The following is a 20,684-nucleotide window of genomic DNA, read 5'->3' on the forward strand; positions in this document are numbered from 1 at the left end:
GTATGTTTAGTGGATTTATATAACGTGTTTTGGAGTGTATATTAGTGAGTCACTTACCAAAAGGTGTTAACATAAGTTGGGTTGTTTAATATAATTTGAAAGGGAATTATTTCATTTATACAGTGTATTTCATTTGGTTAAGGAATTGGAATATCATTTGAGTTTAAAAAAGGGATGTGTTGTACAGTATTTGTCTCTGCCCTTACGTTCAGTAAACGTTTCGTTTGGGTTAAAGAGTTGTCTGGGGTCGTTTCTTTACTACCGGTTAAGTTTAACTTGTGTGTGGCAGAAGTATCGGTTTTTGTACTCGGTATCGGCAAGTACTCAGATCCAAGTATCGGTATCGGATCGGTTTGAAAAAATTGGTATCGTTGCATCCCTAGTTGTATCACATTTAATTGTTAAGATTAAGATAATAAAGTGATATAAGAATCATTAGCATTAACATGCAATACAATAATACATTTTCATTGTATGCTTACCACAAAGCCGTATTGTCACGATGTACATTGGTAATACTGATTGTCAAATGTGATTAACAGTGTGACCCAAACTAGAGAATGAATGCAACAGCTCACGATCATCAAGTGCTCTGTCTTGTTTGGCTCCTTATTCTCTTTCTTTTGGATGAACAGCAGCTTTGTGGTTACTTCCAGTCGAAGAGCTCAATTCACTGATGGAAACTCTCACTATAATCACTGTGACCCTTTGTATCAAATCCTGCCAATAATGCTACTAGTAACCCAGTAAACTTCACCATTAGCTGTTAGTTGTACGATGTCAGTTCCACTATGATTTATGATTGCAATTTTATATAGTAATAACAATATAATCAATGAGTTACGCTAGACAGCTCTAATTTTTCTGTATGTCTCTCTTTGGGGTATCACCATTATTTTTCTCAGATGGACTACTAGATAATATGGTGCTCAAAGTGAATGGACAGAACATGACTTCCTTTTCAGCTGGATCCGATCTAACTGTGGTCTGTTCTGCATGCTCCAATACTCCATCTCAAAGAAGAGCTTAGGAACAGGAGCTGTTACATGTCAGCAAAGACCAAAGTGGTCCATATTCCTGCATGACATTCAACAATCACACCAACATAAGAAACAACATCACCGCACATGTCCTCATAGCAAGCGAGTGTGTTATTATTCCAACAGCAATTTCAGTACTTCTTGGTTTGTTCCAAACTTCATCCTATCTTTGCTTTTGTCTCTACACAGATTGTGTTCACTACCCAGCATTGTGGAGCCTGAATAGCATTTGCCATAGAATACCAGAATTGGCAGGTCCAGCAATAGTGTCCTGTGCTTGTCATAGATGAGAGCAGTGTTACCCTGACCACATGACAGACACGAAAGGGTCTGGAGATGCTGTGGAGAATGTTATGCTGCCTGTAGCATTGGACAGTATGACTTGGTCATTTAGTGTTCGTTTAGTGATAGTCTAGGTTGGCATATCCATGGAGCGACACACAGACCACTACAGGCTAGGCAAGAGTAACCCTGATTGCCCTTTACGTATCAGGATGAAATCTCAGCAAAATGGATTGGCTGTACAAATTGATTTTTGGAGGTGTCTTTGAATTCATCCCTTTATAGGTTAATAATTTTCATTTCAATCAGACAATGTGGCATCCATCAGTTACAGTACCCATCCATATCTGTATAGATGTTTTCAATTCACCTCTCATTAGTACAGGGGGATTTGTGCTCCCCAGGAGCTGCATTCAGTCTCCGTTGAGGCCTTCCCAAGACTGCAGTCACTGTTTATTCGCATGCCATCTACCATTATCTACTAGAAATACTGTCAAACTAAATGAGGATGTGATCTCAACTGGTGACTGTAACCTTGTTTCTTAAGGGTTTAATTTTTTTTGCCAAGTACATTTGGGTATGAATCAGTTAACAGCAGAAACTCCGATAGCAAGATTATTAACATTAGCAATAATTTTGATACCCACTATGTAACATTTACTTCTCAATCATCCTTTACATTGAAGACTATGACTTTTATGAAAAACTTGGAAAATGTGAAAACGCGGAAACTTAAAGGACTCATGCTTCTCTTAAACATTATGTATCCTTTCATTTTTATGTCCTAAATCTCCAAATGTTAGAAAAGCACAAAAAAAGTCAATCAATTATTTTAAAAAATGTTTATTTAGGAGATAACTACTAAATATATAAATATATATTTGTATGTATATTTTACTGTGGTCACATATTTTAGTTTTTTTGTTTTTTATACTATGTGCACTTCTATTAAAAACAACAGTAAATTCTGCATGTTTATCATCAGCAAGAAAACCATGTTATGTGAACAAGAAATAGTTCACAACTCCCATCACATGACTCAAATGCAAAAGTAAGATCACATGAAGTGCATGTATTTCCCCACCTTCATTCAAATATCACAGCACAAAAGTGTTTGCATTGCCTTTACATGTACTGTGATCAGGTCTTTGTTTGCAGTTTCCATGGCTTATCACCATACTCTGGGGTTATTGTCTGTTAAAATCCATTTAATGCTGACAGTCTCAACACCAAATGTTATTCAAATGGTCCATTGTCTATTAATTCTTTAAGTTTTGATATTCTGGGTGCAAGTCATTGAGGATGGATCATTTCACCTAAATCTACATACCCTAAACCCCAAAATATGCTTTTCCTTGCTCCAGTTTTTCTGTCTTTTTTCAATCTTTATTGTAGGAAAAAGTGTCATGATTCGTCTTTCTTATAAGAATACTAGAGACCATGATTTCATAGATTTGGTTTTGGTTTGAATTCTTGGTACAGAGTCATGTGGTAAAATTATAAAAGATCTCCACGTGATTCTGTGGTTGGAAAAAGTTGCAGAACAACAGCATACAGTAAAAGGACACTCACAGGTGTGCACCTGTAAAACATCAATATACCAGGGCAAAACAAGGTGTGGCCATGACTGTGAGGTGGCATGATGATGTTGATCTAGGGGAAGGCATTTGCATCATGAACACAGGGAACTGCAGTGTTATACAGCATATATTGACTGATGTGAAGGCAGGAAGCAGAGAATATCCCCAGATTTTATTCATCACAGCCAGATTCAAACTTAGTGAGAGGATACCAAGGAGCTTAATGGAGTCTCCAGTGGTGTTCATCCTGTTCTTGGCCACACTAACTTTTACAGGTAAAAATGAATGAATAGTAGGTAGAGTTCATATTATTGAAATGACTTCAGGGATAGAGAATTTGACAATTTATGGATCCTAGTATTAGAAATGTTGCAACATGTTTTAAATATGCTACTTCAACATTTATCAGTATTTTAATTACTTTTTTAGTACTTCTGTCCTAGTGTGTGGATGACAACTAAGTGGTGACTGATTATTTTACTTGCTCTCTGTTTCTAGATCTGGCACACAGCCAGACACTATATGCGTCTAAGAACCCCGTCGCAGTGGGAAGCAGTGTTACACTCAGCAGCAATGTCACATCAGGCGGATGGCTATTCAACGGCCACCTAATTGTGATAACACTAAACAAAACATATGACATATCCAGCACCTGGAAAGACAGAGTAACATTTAACACAAATACTTCATCACTAACCATAAACCCAGTAACGCTGAAAGACTCTGGAAGCTACGTACTGGAGAACCTAGTGGATGGATCTTTTTCTCAATTAACACTTTTAGTTGAAGGTAAGATCTTTCTCATTTCTCTTGTTTAATCACTGGCACAGAATTCAAGGAGATTTTATTTCCTACATTATACTCCTAACAGGATTTCTGTATAATTTTCATTATTATTATTATTATTATAATAATCATCATAATAATAATAATCATAATAATTAATTATGTTGTAATCTATGAAAAGAAGCATCGTTAGTGTCACTTAGTTTCATTATGTTCAAGAGAGAAACAACTCACAACACTTCACAACTGCCTGTCCGTAACTGGTAAATTTACTCCTAAATAATTTAGTTGGATAAAGATCACTGTGGGATACAAGGGAAATATGTGTATTTATTTATTTTGCCTTTTGAGACCACTCACAAGAAAATGTGTTGCATGTCTTATTGTAGCATATTTGAGATATTCTGGTCTTGACTAAACATCCATCCTCACAGTCTATTTCAAAGCCAATGACATGATGCCTGCTGAAAAAAAAACATTTATTTACACTACTCTCTGCTTTACATTTGGGTTACTATTATGCTCAGTCCCACAAGCCCAACAGGAACTTCAGAAAATGCTTTAGTGCCACCAATTATACTATATAAGCAGAGAGCAGTTACTCTGTGCTAGAAGTCTGTTAAACTCGCCTTGTTTAACTTGTTGCAAACCAGGGATTAGTCACTTGGTTGGACGTTGCCTACATTCAGCCTTGATTATTACCTTGGGTCTTTCTAGACAGCTTGGTGTTAGCATGATAGATTCTGAGAAGTTTGGAAATGCAGGCGACTTGATGACCTCTTCCCTGCTGTGGATACTCATTTGTAGTCTGAAGGAATACAGGGACACAATCAGATTGTAGATATATTTATCTGAAAAAAGGAACAACGTTACACTATAAATAAATTAAAATAACACTGATATTGCTAAAGCAATAACACAAAAAATATTGATCTTGATTTTCTACAATTGCAGCTCACATTAAAAATTACATTGCCTACACTATATATTTATGAAGAATAAAAAGTAAACCCTCATTCAGTTCCAAGGTTTTACATATCATGACCAAATAATAATAATAATAATAATAATAATAATAATAATAAAATATTATTAAGCAAATACAACCTCCAAACATAGTCATTGTTTAACAAAAATTAGCCTTTTTTGAAAATTTGTATTAAATTCAAATTCTTTTTGTGTTCTTGAAGTCTTAATATTTTATGGGCAAGTAGTCGATTCAAGATGTCACGCTCCTTTGTGATGAACTGTTTGTGTTGTGTGTCTACAGAGCCCATACAGTCAGTGATGATCAAAAACAAGACAATTCCAATCAACACTAAAAACTTAACTCTCACCTGTGAGGTTGTTGGGCCCTATGACACGATCTACTGGATGAAAGACAACACGAAGCTCAACACGAACACCTCCTCTAATGGCCCGTCCATGTCCTACCAGATTAAAAACAACATGCTGCTCTTCACCCCAGTGACACTGAACAGTGAAGGGGCATATCAGTGTGTTGCTACCAATAAGGCTGGTTATCGCGTGAGCCTCCAGTACAATCTGTTGGTGAACTGTGAGTGTTTGTTGAGAACTTGTTCTGAGAATCTGTCATTTTATTTTGTTGTACTTAATAGTTTCTCTCATTCATCATTTGGTAAATTACAATTCACATTTAGCACCTTGAACATTTGCTCATTGCAGTAATTGTTATGGATATTTTACATTTTGTTATTTGTTTTGTTTTGTTTTTTCTCACATAGTGCATGAATAAAGGTGAATTTGTAATTATGAGGATTTTGTGAGACTAAATCTCTTTGTCTTTTTCCAGATGGCCCACTAAATGTGACTATTTCCTCTGCAAGTGTGTCCATGGCAATGACCCTGATATGCACGGCTGATTCTCGGCCAGTATGTGTCTTCTACTGGTTCTTCAACAATCTGTCAACACCTCTACAGAAGGGACCTATGATTGTATTCCCTAAAACCACACCAAATATGGGGACGTACATATGCCAGGCACAGAACGCCTTGACTAATGAAACAATGTACAAATATTTTACTGTCACAGGTGAATAAACCACACATCTCTTCTCTACTCATTTTTCTGTAACAGGTTCTTTAATGTTGCTGAACAAGACTTGTTTTACTAAAGCCTATGACCTCCAAAGGAAATGCATAAAACATTTTAAGACTTTAATGCCAAAAGGCTTCTTTTTTTGTGCAGAAAATGTAAAATGCTAACACGATCACACCTATATAAATGTTCATTAAGTTAAATCACACCCAGTGCTATAAGTCTGGAAATGTCCTGTAAGTATTTTTCTTTCTTTTCCAGTCCTAACCTCAAACATGTCTCTTTGCTTGTCATATTTTCCACCCCCAGCTCACGCCCCTGCCATCCACTTCCCATACCAAGGCAGCCTGATGATGATGGTTCTGTTTGCCTTTTCTGCGCCTGTGTTGTTCAACTGAGTTCTCCACACTGTTAAGTCTTCTGAGAATGAAAGTCTTCTTTTTCTCTTACATAGCGTACTCCATAATCCTAATGTTAGATATACACATTATTTAATTAGTGCAATGCTTGCTTTTTATGTTCAATATTATATCTGTAAACAGTAAAAAGTAGTTTTGCTAGTTTTAATGCTGTCATTGTAATCACTCCTCTGGAGCTAGTTCAGAGAATACTCTTGGATAGTTTCATAAAGGGAAAGCATGTGAATGTGCTCTTTCTCGCAAATTTAAAATCACTCTGCCCATTAAACCATATTAATAATATATTTAATATTATATAATATGTGCTTCTATTATTTTATTAAACTTTGATTCACCTTATTTATTATAAATGAATTAAAAAAAGACAACATAATGTATTTTGTTGAAATTTTATTAAGTGGAACATTTGAAAATAATGATGATCCCATTCAGAAAGCTATAGTGAAATCAGATTCCAGTCTTACAGTTTCTTTTACACTGCATTTGTAAAAATTATAACGTGTATGCATATAATTGGCAATGAGTCTTACAAAAGCATGAGCATGGTTCAGAATTAAAGCTGAATGTTTAAATTTTTCTACACATTTCAGTTGTTTGATTTAAAATTGACTGTGGCGATGCAGAGAAGCAAAACTACAAAAACTGTGTCTTGGATGCAAAAGTCAGACATTTATTTATTTATTTATTTTTTTGCATATATCTGTTTTGATATGTTTTTAATGATACACCCCATGGAGCCTAACCTTTTCAGTTGTTATTCAGTAAACTTTTATAGTACAACCTGAATTTAAAAAAAAAAAAGGTTATACTTTGTGTAAAACGAGAATATTTCTGTATGTGTTGTTAACTATGAGTTTCACACTATTCATCTTACACTACCTGTTTACATGGGCGTAGCACATTTTAGCACGATCACACTAACCAAAAAATGTTCCCATCAAAATCCAGATACCTTAATTATCAAGAACAGCTTAAAATTGATCAGCTGTGCGGAGTCCACACCGTCTGCCAGAAATACCTGGTTAATTACAGGGGCAGAAATACTCAGCGATGAAAAAGCTGAATAAACCTTACATACTGTTCATGCCTTAACTGTATGGTCAAGTTAATTTTTGATCTATGCCCACAATACCCTCATAAGTGTCTATACAGAATTAGGAACTACAGATGTATGCAGAATACATACATTTATTTTTTGTTTATTTTCAGATTATATACTTATATTGTCAGTGCCTGTGCTGAAAGCTGAGTCACCCTCTGACCTCTGTATGACCTCTGTAGGATCCTGGGCACACATGGGTTTACAGTTTGACAGTTTCAAGACTCCCTGAAACTACAACTTTCTTTGACTTGACTCACACTGGTGAATCTCGTAGCCATCTGAACAGATAACGGTCCAATTTGACTCTAATGGTTTAAAATTGTGGGGATAGGTTAATTGGATAATCCAAATTGCCACTAGGTGTAAATGTGCGAGTGAATGTGAGTGCGAATGGTTGTCTGTCCCTGTGTGTTAGCCCTGCGACAGACTGGCGACCTGTCCAGGGCGTACCCCGCCTCTCGCCCTATGACAGCTGGGATAGGCTCCAGCGCCCCCCGCGACCCTGAAAAGGATAAGCGGAAGCGAATGGATGGATGGATGGATGGTTTAAAATTTAGAATCAGCTGTACAACAGTATAACATATAGAGTCACCGAATTACAGAGTAAAAAATGTCATTTAGGGTATTCTTACTTTACCTTTAAACGCATCTAATATGACCCAAACAGTATGTAAAGGTTAAAGGGGTTGATTTATCTGACTGTGGTAACTCGACCTGTCAGGCATGATTAGGAAAATGCCACGATCAGTGGTGCATGGATGAGATACCTACATATGTTTGTGGGTTTTACTGTTATATCACTCATATTTTTTCCATAGCGATGATACCAACAAAACAATGAAGGTTTATTTTAAGCTCACAAGACATGTGCTTTTAAGTACATAACTTTGCTTAAAGATATAAATATGTTTGCCAAAGACGCATAGTACCTCCACAGTTTTACTAAAACACTGATATGTGCTGGAAAAATTATGTCTTTCTGAAAGCCACAGAAATCTGACAAATTACTATAATCAAACAAATGAGATAATTATTACATTATTATGAAATGATGGGGCAATTTCTTTTTCAAAAATATGATGATGAAAATATTTTTTTTTTTCATTTGTATCTTCCTGGAATCATCAGGATGTTTCATCAGCGGAATAGTAATCGCATGTTGTGTCATCGTTGCTGCAGCTGTTGGTGTAGTTCTAGTCATGACTCCAGCTTGTGATTTGTTGTTATTTCTCAGGGTAGCTAAATCTTTTGTTGCATTTTGTTGTTTTTATGCGACGGTAATAAAATAATTATGTCTATAACAGTAATTGACATAAGAATGTGAGTAAAGCTGTGTTAAAATACAGTTGGAAATCCTATTTTTAAAACTTTTATAACAGTAAAACTTAAACTCACAAAAACATTTTAGGCATATAGAATGATTGTGGTTGTATTATTTATTTTGTAAAAACATTGAGGCTCCATAGGTGTTATTATGTTACAAAGGTTCAGAGAATGCTTGTGTTGTAATGTATAGTAATGACCTTTTAACTCTCTCAGCAGAAGACATCTGAATCAGTCCACACACACAGAAACTACCACTGCAACAGGTAAGATTCAAATAAATAAAATGTAATCATATAAATACCAGTACAGTTTTTGGATAAGTTTATGGTGGAGCTGCTTTAATTTAAATGCAAAGGAAAACACAAAATCAGATAGTGTGTAATGCAGGTAGCGTCCCATTTGTTCTGTGATGTTTCCACATAATTCCTCTCCAATTTTCACTGTGAGTATGTCTGACAGCCAAGATTTACTTTTCTGGCCTGTTTGTTGTGTTTGGCTGCTGAGAGAGAACGTGTAGTAAGTTGACGGCTTTGCTTTTTTGTGTTTCTGTGCGTGTTAGTATTGTTTCCCTAAATTATTTGTTTATTTTTAAAGCAGCTGAAGGTCAGGATAATCCAGCTTCCTCCAGTCAGGTAAAAGTTTTTACTTCTTTGATGTTCACCTATGTTTGCAAAATGTTTGGAGAAATCATGGTCTTTATAGTTTTGTGTGAGTGGCTACAGGGTATTTGACCAGGACTGCATGGGCCGATTAACGATTATGCTAACTCCATATCAGTTCAATATTTTATCCAATACGATGAAACGAAATAGAAGTTATCCCCATAAGTTAGTTCTGTTCATCTGGACGTAGCGTTTTCAGTGGGAGAAACATTTTGTCACCCACTGAAAACGCTACGTCCAGATGAACAGAATCAACTTTGGGGGTTTTACTTACCTGGATGATTGAGGATGCATCAAGACATAAATGGAAGTTACATCTTATAAAATCTAACACAAAGACAATAAAATCCTGTGTACTTTACATCTGTAATGTTTCTGTCTTCTGTTTTTCATTTGTAGGAGCTGAACTTTACAAATGTGAGGTTTATCCCAAACAAAAATACACATAGTGACTCTGCACATTATGCGTCCTCCCCTCCTTCCTATGATGAAGTCATGCAGGAAGTGAATAGATTCAAATAGTACTGGACACCAAAAGCAGTGAAACCTGAACTTCTCTTGTAGTTCCTTCATTGTGAGCTTGTCTGGACATGGCTTTCCGACTTTCCTTTAACATGTAATTAACAACCAACCAGCTCTGAAGTTTACTGTCACTGGAAAACTGTTTCTATTTATTACTTTGATATTTCTTTAAAAACTGTATATCGTGTTTTACAGCCCATGTAAAATGCAGTTACCTAAGCAGTAATATTCTTTATATTTGATTCAAATGTTAATCTAGCTAATGTTTGTCACAGGTTTGACATAATGTAATATCATGTGATTTCATATGAGATTCTAGTGTTTATTTGTTAAAAGTAACACTCCTGGATACTACTTAATGATCAGTTTGATGAATGAATAATGTGTCATTACCTTAGTGAACTGTAAAGGCGCTGCACTGTTTGAAAGTTTTGAATTAAATGAAATGTTACAACAAAGAAAATGTTAATGGTGAGTTTTTAAACTTTCAAAAATTCTCACTTATTGGGTTGTCAAGTTTAGAGCAAACATGCATTGCTCACTAGATAATACTCTGCACTGCATTTCAAGGTGTTACATCTCCATTTACTATAAATCTCTATCTGTATTCAGATTTTTTGCTGCTTAAAACTGCTTAAAAATACCATTTGCCATTTTGGGGTGGGGGGAATATTATGAGTTTGTTTTAAAAAAAAAATATAGGCACACGAAAACCTTTGATTTTTTCTTTCCTGGGAGAAATAATTTCCACACACAAATTAATTAGTAAAGTTATAGTTTTATTATCCCTTCAAAATGCTTATTGAAATTAATTATAAATATATTTTTAGGCCATTCTGGATTAACTTTTCTACAGTAAAGAACCGACATTGCACTTACAAAATAACAACACACTCCCTCTGTCAGCATATTTCAGTAGTGTAACTAGAAGGTATCAGTATGCAGACTGTGTCTGTGTAATACCACCAAATACAAGTTGTCAAGCCTGGAATTCTGTAACAATATTAATTCATAAAATTGTAACACATTTTGTGTTAATAAAGGTATTAATTACATCTAATCCATTTATTGAATACTGTATATACATTAGTATCAAAGAATGGTCTTTGAACATCCTGATTGAGAGGGTCGTTCATTATAATTATTTATAATTCACTAATAACTTATAAAATGTATTTTTCTGAATATTGAGCAAATTGAAGTGTTGACAACCAACAACCCAGAAAACCCCCAAAGGCTCTGAAGGGAAGTGGATAAACTTTTGCCCTCTGTGTAAAGTAATAACTTTAGTTTATAGCACATGAAGCTCTGGGAAACGACTTTCCTATCTCATGCACTTAAGTGCTCGTCTACATGCTGAGATGAATGTGTCATAAGTGTGTCACCAGTTTACAGTGTTCCTCTAAGGAGAGCAAAGAATGCAACCTCAGATACTGTGTTTGTAATAATATGCATCATTTTTCTAATAAACCTTTTTTTTTTTTTTGATGCCTTTGACTTTTTTGTTTCTTCTGCTTTAGTGACATTTCTGACTTCTTCACACCTGATAAAGCACATGGGCCCTTTTTTAAAATACAGACTTACACATTTATTTGTCTTTGATTTTTCCAAGAATTAGATGTTGCAAAGAGGAAACGTAAATGCACTGGGGAATAAGGAAGAGGAATAAATATAAGAAATATCAATATATTTCTGTTACTCCATGTTTCTCAGAAATGCAGCGATCATAAAACATATCTGTGGTAACACCCAGAGAGGAGGAAATGAAAGAAAACATGTTACTCTCCCTCTTGCAAAAAGAACGTAGACGAATAGTTCAGGTATATTCCTATATTTTTATGCTTTTTTGTTTCTGTTTTTCTGATGTTAGTGTATTTGATATACACTCAACATAAGGTTGTAGCCAAACAATGCAAGATTTAGAGGAATGACACAGCATGAAACTGCAGCAATAAATTCAAAGTTCAGCCAATAAATTATATTCCGGGTATCCGACCTGTTATCACAACACAATAAGATAACACTGTACCAAAAGTACCAGTAATCTGTTGTGACAAAGCCTGCTAAATTTGCTAACCACATTGTCAAACATATACTGTCAAGGCAAATGTAACAGTTCACCAAGCAAACAGACTCAGAGATATTCTTTTGGAAAATTTTCTAAAAAGGGTGACTCAGCTTTTCTTGTGCTCTTCTGAATAGAGACCTCTGTTGTGCCTGGAATCTGCTGGAGCTAGTCCCTCAAGTTTAATAGTTACAGCTCACAGTATTCCTTTTACCTCTGGTACCACTGTGGACCCACATCCTACTACAATGTGCTGGATAGTCTCCAGGACATCTTTGCACAGTCAACCTATTTGGTTCTGTCAGCTGTGCTAGACTCCTGCCTCTATGGATCCGGTGCTTAGGGCCCATTCTTGTGCTGCTGTGATTAGTGCCTCTGTGCTGTCCTTTAGGCCAACCTTTTTTAAGCCACTGGTTGGATTTCCTGATGTCAGCTACATCCTATGTTGTCAGTGGTACATCATATCCAGGGACTTGATCATTCATGATTGTTTCTCCTCATGTTCCTCATCACCATTTGCCTTCAGCCACCTAAAGTACTTTTGGAGAAAAATTCTCAGGGAACCAGATGAACTTCTCCAAGAACTTCTCCATCATCCTGATCATAGAGCCTCAAGGTGCTGGACTTCAGCTGGACACCCCAGTGCACTGTGAGGAGTTTTTTCGTCTTGACATCAGTGACATCCTCTTCCGTGCCCAGCTCTGACCATTGTGATGTATGTATTGAAGGCTTGGATCTTATCCCTACCATTCCCCTGACTTCTCAACCACTGCCTTACATTTTGGGAGTATTTTGTTGTGGTCGTGGTGCTTTTCCAGACTAGTGCTGTCAGGCCTTCATTGAATAATATTTCTGTAGCTTCTTCATGCCTGAGAGTCAGTGTTAGATATCTGCCTTTGTGATGTTCTGATTGTAAAACTTGGGGGTTTTTTTTGTTTTGTTTTTTTACATTTTTCCTAGATTCAACTAAAGAAATGGGAACAAATTATGGGTTTGTGACTAAGTGTCTAAAAGTAGAATTCTGATTGGTTCTTTGCTAAGTGTAGACAGCACTGGTTCATCCTTTGAGTTAGGTGCCTCATAATGCTGAATAGTTTTTAATTCAGTGGATTAAAAAGTAAACACTCCTTTAAAGAATGGACAGGTACAAGAATTGTAGTGAAAAGCTCTAATACACTTTCAGAAAGCCTGGAGAACTGTTGCTCAAGACCACTTTTTAAAAAAGGACAAGACAGTTTGGAAATAAAATATAAAGAAGTGATGGATGCTTGTCCAAAAGCCCCACCTATCTGAGCAATGATAATTACTGAATTATCTTAGTGTGTGACAGCAGGGAAGACTCATCTACTAGTGTCAGAAAACCTCTGACATAATAAAAAGCTTATCATTGTGCTGCCATCAGAAGTTGAATTAGATATATTTCATAATTCATACTCTATCTTCCATGTAATCAGGTTCAAAGTGTCATGGGAGAAATGTTTTAGATCCAGGAGGGCTAGAAATGATAAGATAACTATAATATTAGCTGAGAACAGAAATATATAGTTGGATGTTGCATTATTACTGTGTCACTACCCATCTGCAGGCTTGCTGAGAGTAACCAAAAGGTCCAGGTATTTCTTGGTGAATATTTTTAATGCAGAGGTTATTTAGAGCAAGAAGGAACCAGAATTAAAAGACTCCTGTGAGACAGCGCCATCTAGTGCTTTGAGGAGTGCACTATAAAAATCTTCAATTTCATGCGGCTCTTGACTAATCCATGCATTCATACAAATAAAAACCAAACAAAAAAAATAATACAATCAAAAAACAAAAACAACAAAATCTAACCTATCCTTTGAACTCTATTTGACCTCTTCCTCACTTGTTTCAGGAAACTTCCACCTTCTGCTGATTTCATCATCAAGTGAATTCCAGTATTAAACAACATCAGTTGTGAAATCCAGGTGTGACTGTAATCTGCACTGTTTTAACCGATTTAGTAAATGATTTAAAACTTCCTCCCAGTAACTCACAGCTGTTATAAAAACAAAGAAGGTAAAGCAACCCTACAGCAGAGTCAAACATGGCGAGTGTTACTGTGACATCCTGCTGGAAGAGTCTTCTGCTGGTGGCACTTATGGGTGAGAACATTTCATTTGTGTTCACTGTTATTACTCTATTATTATTCTTTTAAATGCTGACTATGAACATGAATACAACAGCTAATAAGAGGCTCAAGAATACAGGTCTCTGTGCTTTGATTCACGTTTTATTTTAGCAGATGTTTATCACATTTATCCCTACATAACTTCTTCTGAGTGTAAAGATTTTACCTCGTGATTTAAGAATACATGGAAGGAATTAACTGAGTAAGGACTGAAAAGTAGCTTTTTCTTCATATTATGTGATCCTGTTTTTGAGGTTGTTGTGCCCAAACTGTGCAACAGCCTTCCTCAGTCACTCAGGTTGGCTAGCTACATTAAATAATTTAAGTGACTGCTGAAAGACAGTTGCTTCTATAACTTTTGTTTTCTTAAATGTAAATTATCATTATTATTTGTATATTAGCAAAGTTTATATTTGGCCATACATCTGTGGAAGCAGCAGAACTTTTTTTTCAAATGTGCTCTTAGAAAAGATGTTTGAATGCTGTCTTTCCTTCTACCACGTACATGTAGGTTAAGAACTACACTTTAGAACTTTGAGTACCTGCTGATACTAATATAAGTCTTACACTATCTTTTTCTCACATTTAAGTTTGGACACACATTTGAACTCCTGTTATCTGACACTTATGCAGAGAGGGATCCATTATGGAGTAATGGATTATATATTATTTAATTCTCAGATTGAGTTATTTTGTGCTTTTAACCAGTATTGTACCAGTATTGACACAGAGTGGCTTTTACTGGTATGTGTTATAACCATCCTCACTGCTCTGTCCCTCAGGTGTACCAGGTTTGGGGACCAAGGTGCAGATTTCTTGGACTGGCAGGGTGACAGCTGGTTCCCCCACTACTTTCACATGCTCATCTAATTGTTTTCCAAACTGCATCTACACCTGGTCCTTTAAGGCCAGCACAGTCAATGGGAGCACGTTAACTTGGACACCAGATGGACTGGATGATACAGTAAAACTGCAATGCACTGTCTTCAATCCACAAACAGGAGTCTACACAAGTACTGACACCATTGTAGAAATTACAAGTGAGTACATCAAGTTAAATGTCACATTAAATAGTGGAAAGTAACAAAGGTACCTTTTATTCTGTACTTCTAAAATGTACTGGGTATGGGTAAAGGAGTTTTGAAGAACAGAAATTTAGTTAATGAAATGAAACTGAAATTCTTAAACCATGTGCATGTCTGCTCAGTAGCTTCACAGCCCTTTTTAAATCATTAGCTGAGAGGCGACAGGCATGCTTCCTCCATCCTGTTGGGATTTACCTCTCACATGTTGTCTGTCTCCTACATTACGATGCAGGAACTCCAGCAACACTTGAGGGAAGATGAACAACCTTAATAACTGACCAACGCGTTTCCGCTTATGGCCTTCATCAGGGTCATAGTAAAACATTGTAGAAAATTGCTTAAATACAAGACAGGAAACAGAAAAAAATTCAAATTAACCAATCAAAACTTCATAGACAGATCAGCTGACATATAATAGGTAGGTATTGGTTAATTGGTTAAGTCACGCCCAAGTAAATACTGGACTAGATCATTAATGATGAGGACGGGGGGGAGGAGACATAATCCCCACCTGTCTGAAAATAACACATGCATGAAATACATAAGAAGGATACTATAAATATACAAAAAAAACCAAAAAAACAACAAAAAAAACCCAAATTAAAAAACAAGATTACATCATCACATGGGAACACATATGTTAAAAGGTCCTTATTTATGTCTCTAAAATGTAAAATCTCTAAAGTTTAGACTTAAAATGTAGACTTAAGATGAGATGTCTAGAATGCTACTCCTTCTTTGGCTGAAAAAATAAATAAAATTAAATAAAATTAATTAAATAAACATTACTCCTGTGAGAATAATTTAACTGATAAAATTAGGATAAAAACATAAAAAGGTTCAGTTCACAAAAACTCATTGATAGAGAAATCCTCATTCATACCTCTGGGGTGCAGACTCTTAAACCGGAATATCCAAAATGCTTCTTTTTTTCCGGATAAAATTAATATTACCACCCCTTTGGTTTAGTTTAATGGCTTCAATACCTAGAAAGAATAATGGTGAACTTGGATGTTTATCATTGAAGTGTCTTGCAACAGGGCTGGTTAGATCTGTTGTAATCTTGTTTTTAATTTTTTTTTGTTGTTGTTGTTGTTTTTTGGGGGTTTTTTTTGTATATTTATTGAATCCTTCTTATGTATTTCATGCATGTGTTATTTTCAGACAGGTGGGGATTATGTCTCTCCCCCCCGTCCTCATCATTAATGATCTAGTCCAGTATTTACTTGGGCGTGACTTAACCAATTAACCAATACCTACCTATTATATGTCAGCTGATCTATCTATGAAGTTTTGATTGGTTAATTTGAATTTTTTTCTGTTTCCTGTCTTGTATTTAAGCAATTTTCTACAATGTTTTACTATGACCCTGATGAAGGCCATAAGCTGAAATGCGTTGGTCAATTATTAAAGTTGTTCATCTTCCCTCAAGTGTTGCTGGGGTTCCTGCATTGTGAATTCTTTCATCCTCTCCATGCACCTTGGAAGTAGGTGAAGTTGTGCCAGAAATATTTGCTGCGATTTGTCTCCTACATTACACCAGAGAAACAGAAGACCAAGCAGCCAGAGTCAGAGGAATCATCACAGCATTAGTAATTACATTTAATTGAAATAAATTTACCCTCAGATTTCAATAATATGCTGTTTACATTTTGACTATTTATAATCACATTTAAAGCAATTTCTTTGCCTTGACGACAGGAACGAGGTGTGTATGAGTTACACATAATTAGGACACATTACACGGACAAAACTACTTTGCTACCTACACATTACACCTACCCTGTCATGAGGCTCCAGGCATGCAGTTTTTCAGCTGATGCTAATGCCAAAGGAGGTTTAAAACTCTGCAGTTATTGAGTCAGGAGGGAATATCTAAGAGGAAGGAAATTTCACATACTGATTTGTAGCAATGGTGGCATCTTATTACACTATCTCATTCAAATTCAGTGATGTTTATAGAACAACACATTATTTCACAAATATTTGTAAAGGCAGACTGCATGGCTAGGTGCTTGACTTTACACACCTGGGTCAAATGGACTGAAAACCTGAATTCAAAGATTAAGAGGTGTGACTTAACACTACTGTCCATATTTCTATTCTCACTTTATCAGTTAAAAACGTTTTTTTTTTCTTTTTTACAGATCAAATGTCTGTACAGGTCAGTCCGCTGAACACTGTACCATCTCTCAACCAGTCACTAAATCTCATCTGCCATGATGCCAGATTTGGTGATCCACAAGGTCTATCAGACCTGGTCTGGTATAAAGATGGACAAAAGGTGATCCTGCGTGAAAATATGTGGCTTCAGCAAAACAACCTCACACTTCACTTTGACTCACTGCTGCCTTCTGATGCTGGTTTCTACCAGTGTCAAACTTATCTGCCTACATCACAGACAAGAGTTGTCAGCCTGGGCTATCTGCTCAGCTGTAAGTACAAGGATACAGAGAGACTGAACCAAAACAAGAAAGGCTGTATTTTATCATAACTGCAACAAGCTTTCGTATCTTTTGCAGATGATCAGTGGAACGTCAGCATTAGTGGACCTGACACTGTGTTTCCTGGTCAGTTAAGTGAGTTCACCTGCCTGACCAGCTGCACCTTAAATGTGGAATGCACCGTCAAGTGGGAGTTCAGAGGAGGTTTCCCTGTTGGAACCTACTTTTCCATCAATAAAAATGTGGTCAAGTGGACTCCTTCACTACCTGGGACTTTTCAGAACTTCACCTGCGTTGCAGAGAATAAAGCTGCTGGACGTTCTGCTGAGGCCACCAAGATGGTAGAAGTTAAAGGTACACAAACCTCTTTGGAGCTTGCTTGTTCCTACTCTTACTGCTAAATCAGTTTCAGTTATTTTCTTTTTCTCCAAACAGATATCCCAGTCTCTGGATCAGAGGCGATGCAGCTCAGTGGACTATTTGCAGGAATCCTCAGTCTGGGACTGTGGGTCCTCTAGAGTTGGGCTCTAAGAACAGTTTACTTATTTTCACTTTAAGGAGACTCTTCACCCCAGTATCAACTTTATTCCCAAATAAATAGATAACTACACCATGGATTATCACAGCCCAATTACAACATAATAATGAAATGCAGCAGATATCTGCAAAAGTAACTCAGACCTACAGCCAGAGGAAAATTACGTAAGTTTGATTTTGGGGTGAACTGTCCCTTTAAGTATAGGTGGGCATATTTTCTCTGCTGTTTATTTCTGCAGCAGCTTTTTATTTATTTATTTTATTATTATTCCTGCAAAACACTGCAAAAGAAAAGTATGCAATGTCAAATGTTAGAAAAAGAGGAGCAGTCATTTTTCATTATATATTATTGTAAAACATATGAACACATGAATCAAAAATAAAGTGTGTGTTTTATGTCGCAATCGGACTTGATTCATATTTGACAATTAAATTTAATACATTATTGACTTAGTGCTAATTTATAGCGTACGTTTTAAATGTGACCACAAGGTGTCACTAAAACACAGAAGTCCTGGCTTTCAAGCAGGGGCGATTCTAGGATCAGAGCTTTGGGGGTGCTGAGCACCCAGAGAGCTGCCCATGCAGGCAAGGTAAACTTTACTCGTCACGATGAGACTTCTTCCCTGTCTCTGTGAGTCCCTGCATCTTTAAATATCTCCCGTTGTCCCGAGTTCCCTCTGACTGTCTCTTTGGTGCATTTAAACCCCTGTTCCTCCCTGTCCTCATCGTCTGTTGTCTTCATCTCCATTATCAGTCATCATAATTTTACCCTGTCTGTGCAAGTCTGCAAATTTCTTTATTAAGTCATAAGATTCTTAAATTCATCAAGTCTTTCTGTGCCTGGGTCCTCGTGACAAAACATGACATCACTGTTTTGTACATTTTAACACAATTTAATCCCCACATTTGTGAAAGAAAAGCAAAACACTTTTTTGAAAAGTCTGTAACAAAACCATCAAATCTGATAAAGGTTATTTAAATGCTGCTAAAGAAGAATGGATTGGAATTTAAAAAAAAAAAATACATATCCTAACCTTAATTACTGCGGGAGAATAATGAATGATGCTCATAGTCAGTAAAAAGTAAACTGAGTGCATTTTTTGGACAGAGATTCACTTTTAAAGTGTATGTATAATACAATACAGATACATAAAAAATACACTCCAAAAATAAAAGAGTCCTTGAACTGTACAAAATATTATTAAAAAATTAAAAAAAATGGAGACACCTTGGCCTATGGTACAATGTATACAATGTATGAAAAGATCTTTACTGCAGATACTACTATGGCTGCAGATTTTTTCTTTTCTTTTATCCTATGTCGCCTCACCTTGAGGTTGGTAAATCTGTCTATCACAATTTCATGGTCAAGTCTCTCAAGCATCTCTTTCTCAGCTGACATCACAGCCAGGTGCTGGAGTCTGCTTTGACCCATGGTCCTTCTCAGCCAGGTATGGAGCTGACTCAAGACACTAAAAGACCTTTCACAGCTACAGCTGCTAACTGGGTTCATTAGGACAACCTGAATAACAGTTTTCAGTGTGGGGAAGATCTGATTATCCAGAAGATGTTAAGATATCTGGAATGGCACCAGCCTCACTCTTCAGCTTCAAAAAGTTTTTGGCAACCGTGACTTCTTCTGACTGAATTTCAATATGGTAATACAGTGCCAGGGCTGACAACCCAGTTTGTTTTGCAGAGTCTGTATAGCAGCTTTAATATAGGGAGAACACAACTTCCAGATTGTATGAGTAAAATCAGGTTTTTTCTCTTCGTCAGTTTAATAGTTTCTGTTTTGCCTGTTAGTATTCCCTGTCTGTTTTCTTACCTGGTTCTTCCTGACCTTGTACTTTCTCCTCAGGTTCTCCTCTTTCCTCTCTCCCTCTTTGGACTGACAATCATACACAAATAGACTGTATTCAATTAGATTAAAAAAAAATACTATTAAGATCACTAATATAAAAATGTCCTCTCTCAGTGTACTTTCAACCAAAAGGCAAATAACCAAACCGCATGTACATCTAATAAAGGATATAAATATTGAAACACTGACCCAACATTATCCTTTATTGAGGGATAATTTGACCTTACACTTTTACCTAAATGTGGCTTCTTTTTTTTGAAAAAACTTCCTCATATCCATTATGAACCTGGCTGTCTCTCTGTACACAAACATACACACACACACACACAACAGTGGAGTTATAAGGTTAATGGGCATCCAGCCAGTTAGCTAGTTAGTACCTTGTACATAGGACAAAATAACCAGTTTCTCTCATTACATTTCAAACAGGACAGTGGTAACAACAGCAGGCTACGGACAATGTTAAGTTTTAGATTTTAAATAGGCTGTATACATTTAAATGGGAGCAACAGGACGGTCAAATGTCGCTGATGTTACTACAGAATAGGACGGATTGTAGGGTAGCAAACATAGTCGGGAAACACGTTTTCAACACAGCAGGTTACCTGGGTGTAATGTTTTTCAGCTAAAACGAAACATGGCCTGACTCCTACCTAACTATATAAAGAGTAACTGAAGGTTAAATGCAGCTAATATGTCCTGTTTTAAGGGAGGTGCTTCCACCTCCGCTCTGCTGCGTCTCAGCCACCATCGCTCTGG

General features: G+C 36.4%; 2 protein-coding genes and 1 long non-coding RNA gene across 4 annotated transcripts; all 3 read left to right on the forward strand.

Annotated features, from left to right (window-relative positions):
• The first annotated feature begins 3,001 nt into the window (after positions 1-3,001).
• LOC116314642 (HEPACAM family member 2-like) lies at positions 3,002-6,453 on the forward strand. Its single transcript, XM_031732731.2, has 5 exons — positions 3,002-3,177; positions 3,401-3,691; positions 4,959-5,246; positions 5,502-5,741; positions 6,057-6,453. Exons 1-5 carry the CDS (start codon positions 3,126-3,128, stop codon positions 6,143-6,145), a joined length of 960 nt encoding a protein of 319 aa, XP_031588591.2. The 5' UTR covers positions 3,002-3,125; the 3' UTR covers positions 6,146-6,453.
• A 1,771-nt stretch (positions 6,454-8,224) lies between these two features.
• On the forward strand, positions 8,225-10,247 carry LOC116314837. Of its 2 annotated transcripts, none has more exons than XR_004199052.2 (3): positions 8,225-8,857; positions 9,189-9,226; positions 9,656-10,247. It is a non-coding gene; the product is annotated as an uncharacterized LOC116314837 (long non-coding RNA). The 2 variants fall into 2 exon arrangements; XR_004199053.2 differs by having other exon boundaries at positions 8,835-8,857; positions 9,192-9,226.
• Positions 10,248-13,848: 3,601 nt separating this feature from the next.
• On the forward strand, positions 13,849-18,462 carry LOC116314836 (carcinoembryonic antigen-related cell adhesion molecule 20-like). The gene is made up of 5 exons (XM_039619611.1): positions 13,849-13,966; positions 14,775-15,032; positions 17,225-17,512; positions 17,600-17,875; positions 17,957-18,462. The coding sequence occupies exons 1-5, from the start codon at positions 13,909-13,911 to the stop codon at positions 18,037-18,039; spliced, it is 963 nt and encodes a 320-aa protein (XP_039475545.1). The 5' UTR covers positions 13,849-13,908; the 3' UTR covers positions 18,040-18,462.
• Positions 18,463-20,684: the final 2,222 nt, after the last annotated feature.

This window comes from Oreochromis aureus, linkage group 11 (assembly GCF_013358895.1).
Source record: "Oreochromis aureus strain Israel breed Guangdong linkage group 11, ZZ_aureus, whole genome shotgun sequence".
Classification (NCBI taxonomy): domain Eukaryota; kingdom Metazoa; phylum Chordata; class Actinopteri; order Cichliformes; family Cichlidae; genus Oreochromis; species Oreochromis aureus.

Bases quoted from the DNA above. Each gene is read 5' to 3' on its own strand.
- LOC116314642 (XM_031732731.2), top strand. From the start codon at position 3,126: ATGGAGTCTCCAGTGGTGTTCATCCTGTTCTTGGCCACACTAACTTTT. The intron at 3,178-3,400 runs GTAAAAATGAAT...CTCTGTTTCTAG, and splicing joins GGCCACACTAACTTTTACAG to ATCTGGCACACAGCCAGACA. The intron at 5,742-6,056 runs GTGAATAAACCA...TTCCACCCCCAG, and splicing joins CAAATATTTTACTGTCACAG to CTCACGCCCCTGCCATCCAC.
- LOC116314836 (XM_039619611.1), top strand. From the start codon at position 13,909: ATGGCGAGTGTTACTGTGACATCCTGCTGGAAGAGTCTTCTGCTGGTG. The intron at 15,033-17,224 runs GTGAGTACATCA...TCTTTTTTACAG, and splicing joins CACCATTGTAGAAATTACAA to ATCAAATGTCTGTACAGGTC. The intron at 17,876-17,956 runs GTACACAAACCT...TTCTCCAAACAG, and splicing joins CAAGATGGTAGAAGTTAAAG to ATATCCCAGTCTCTGGATCA.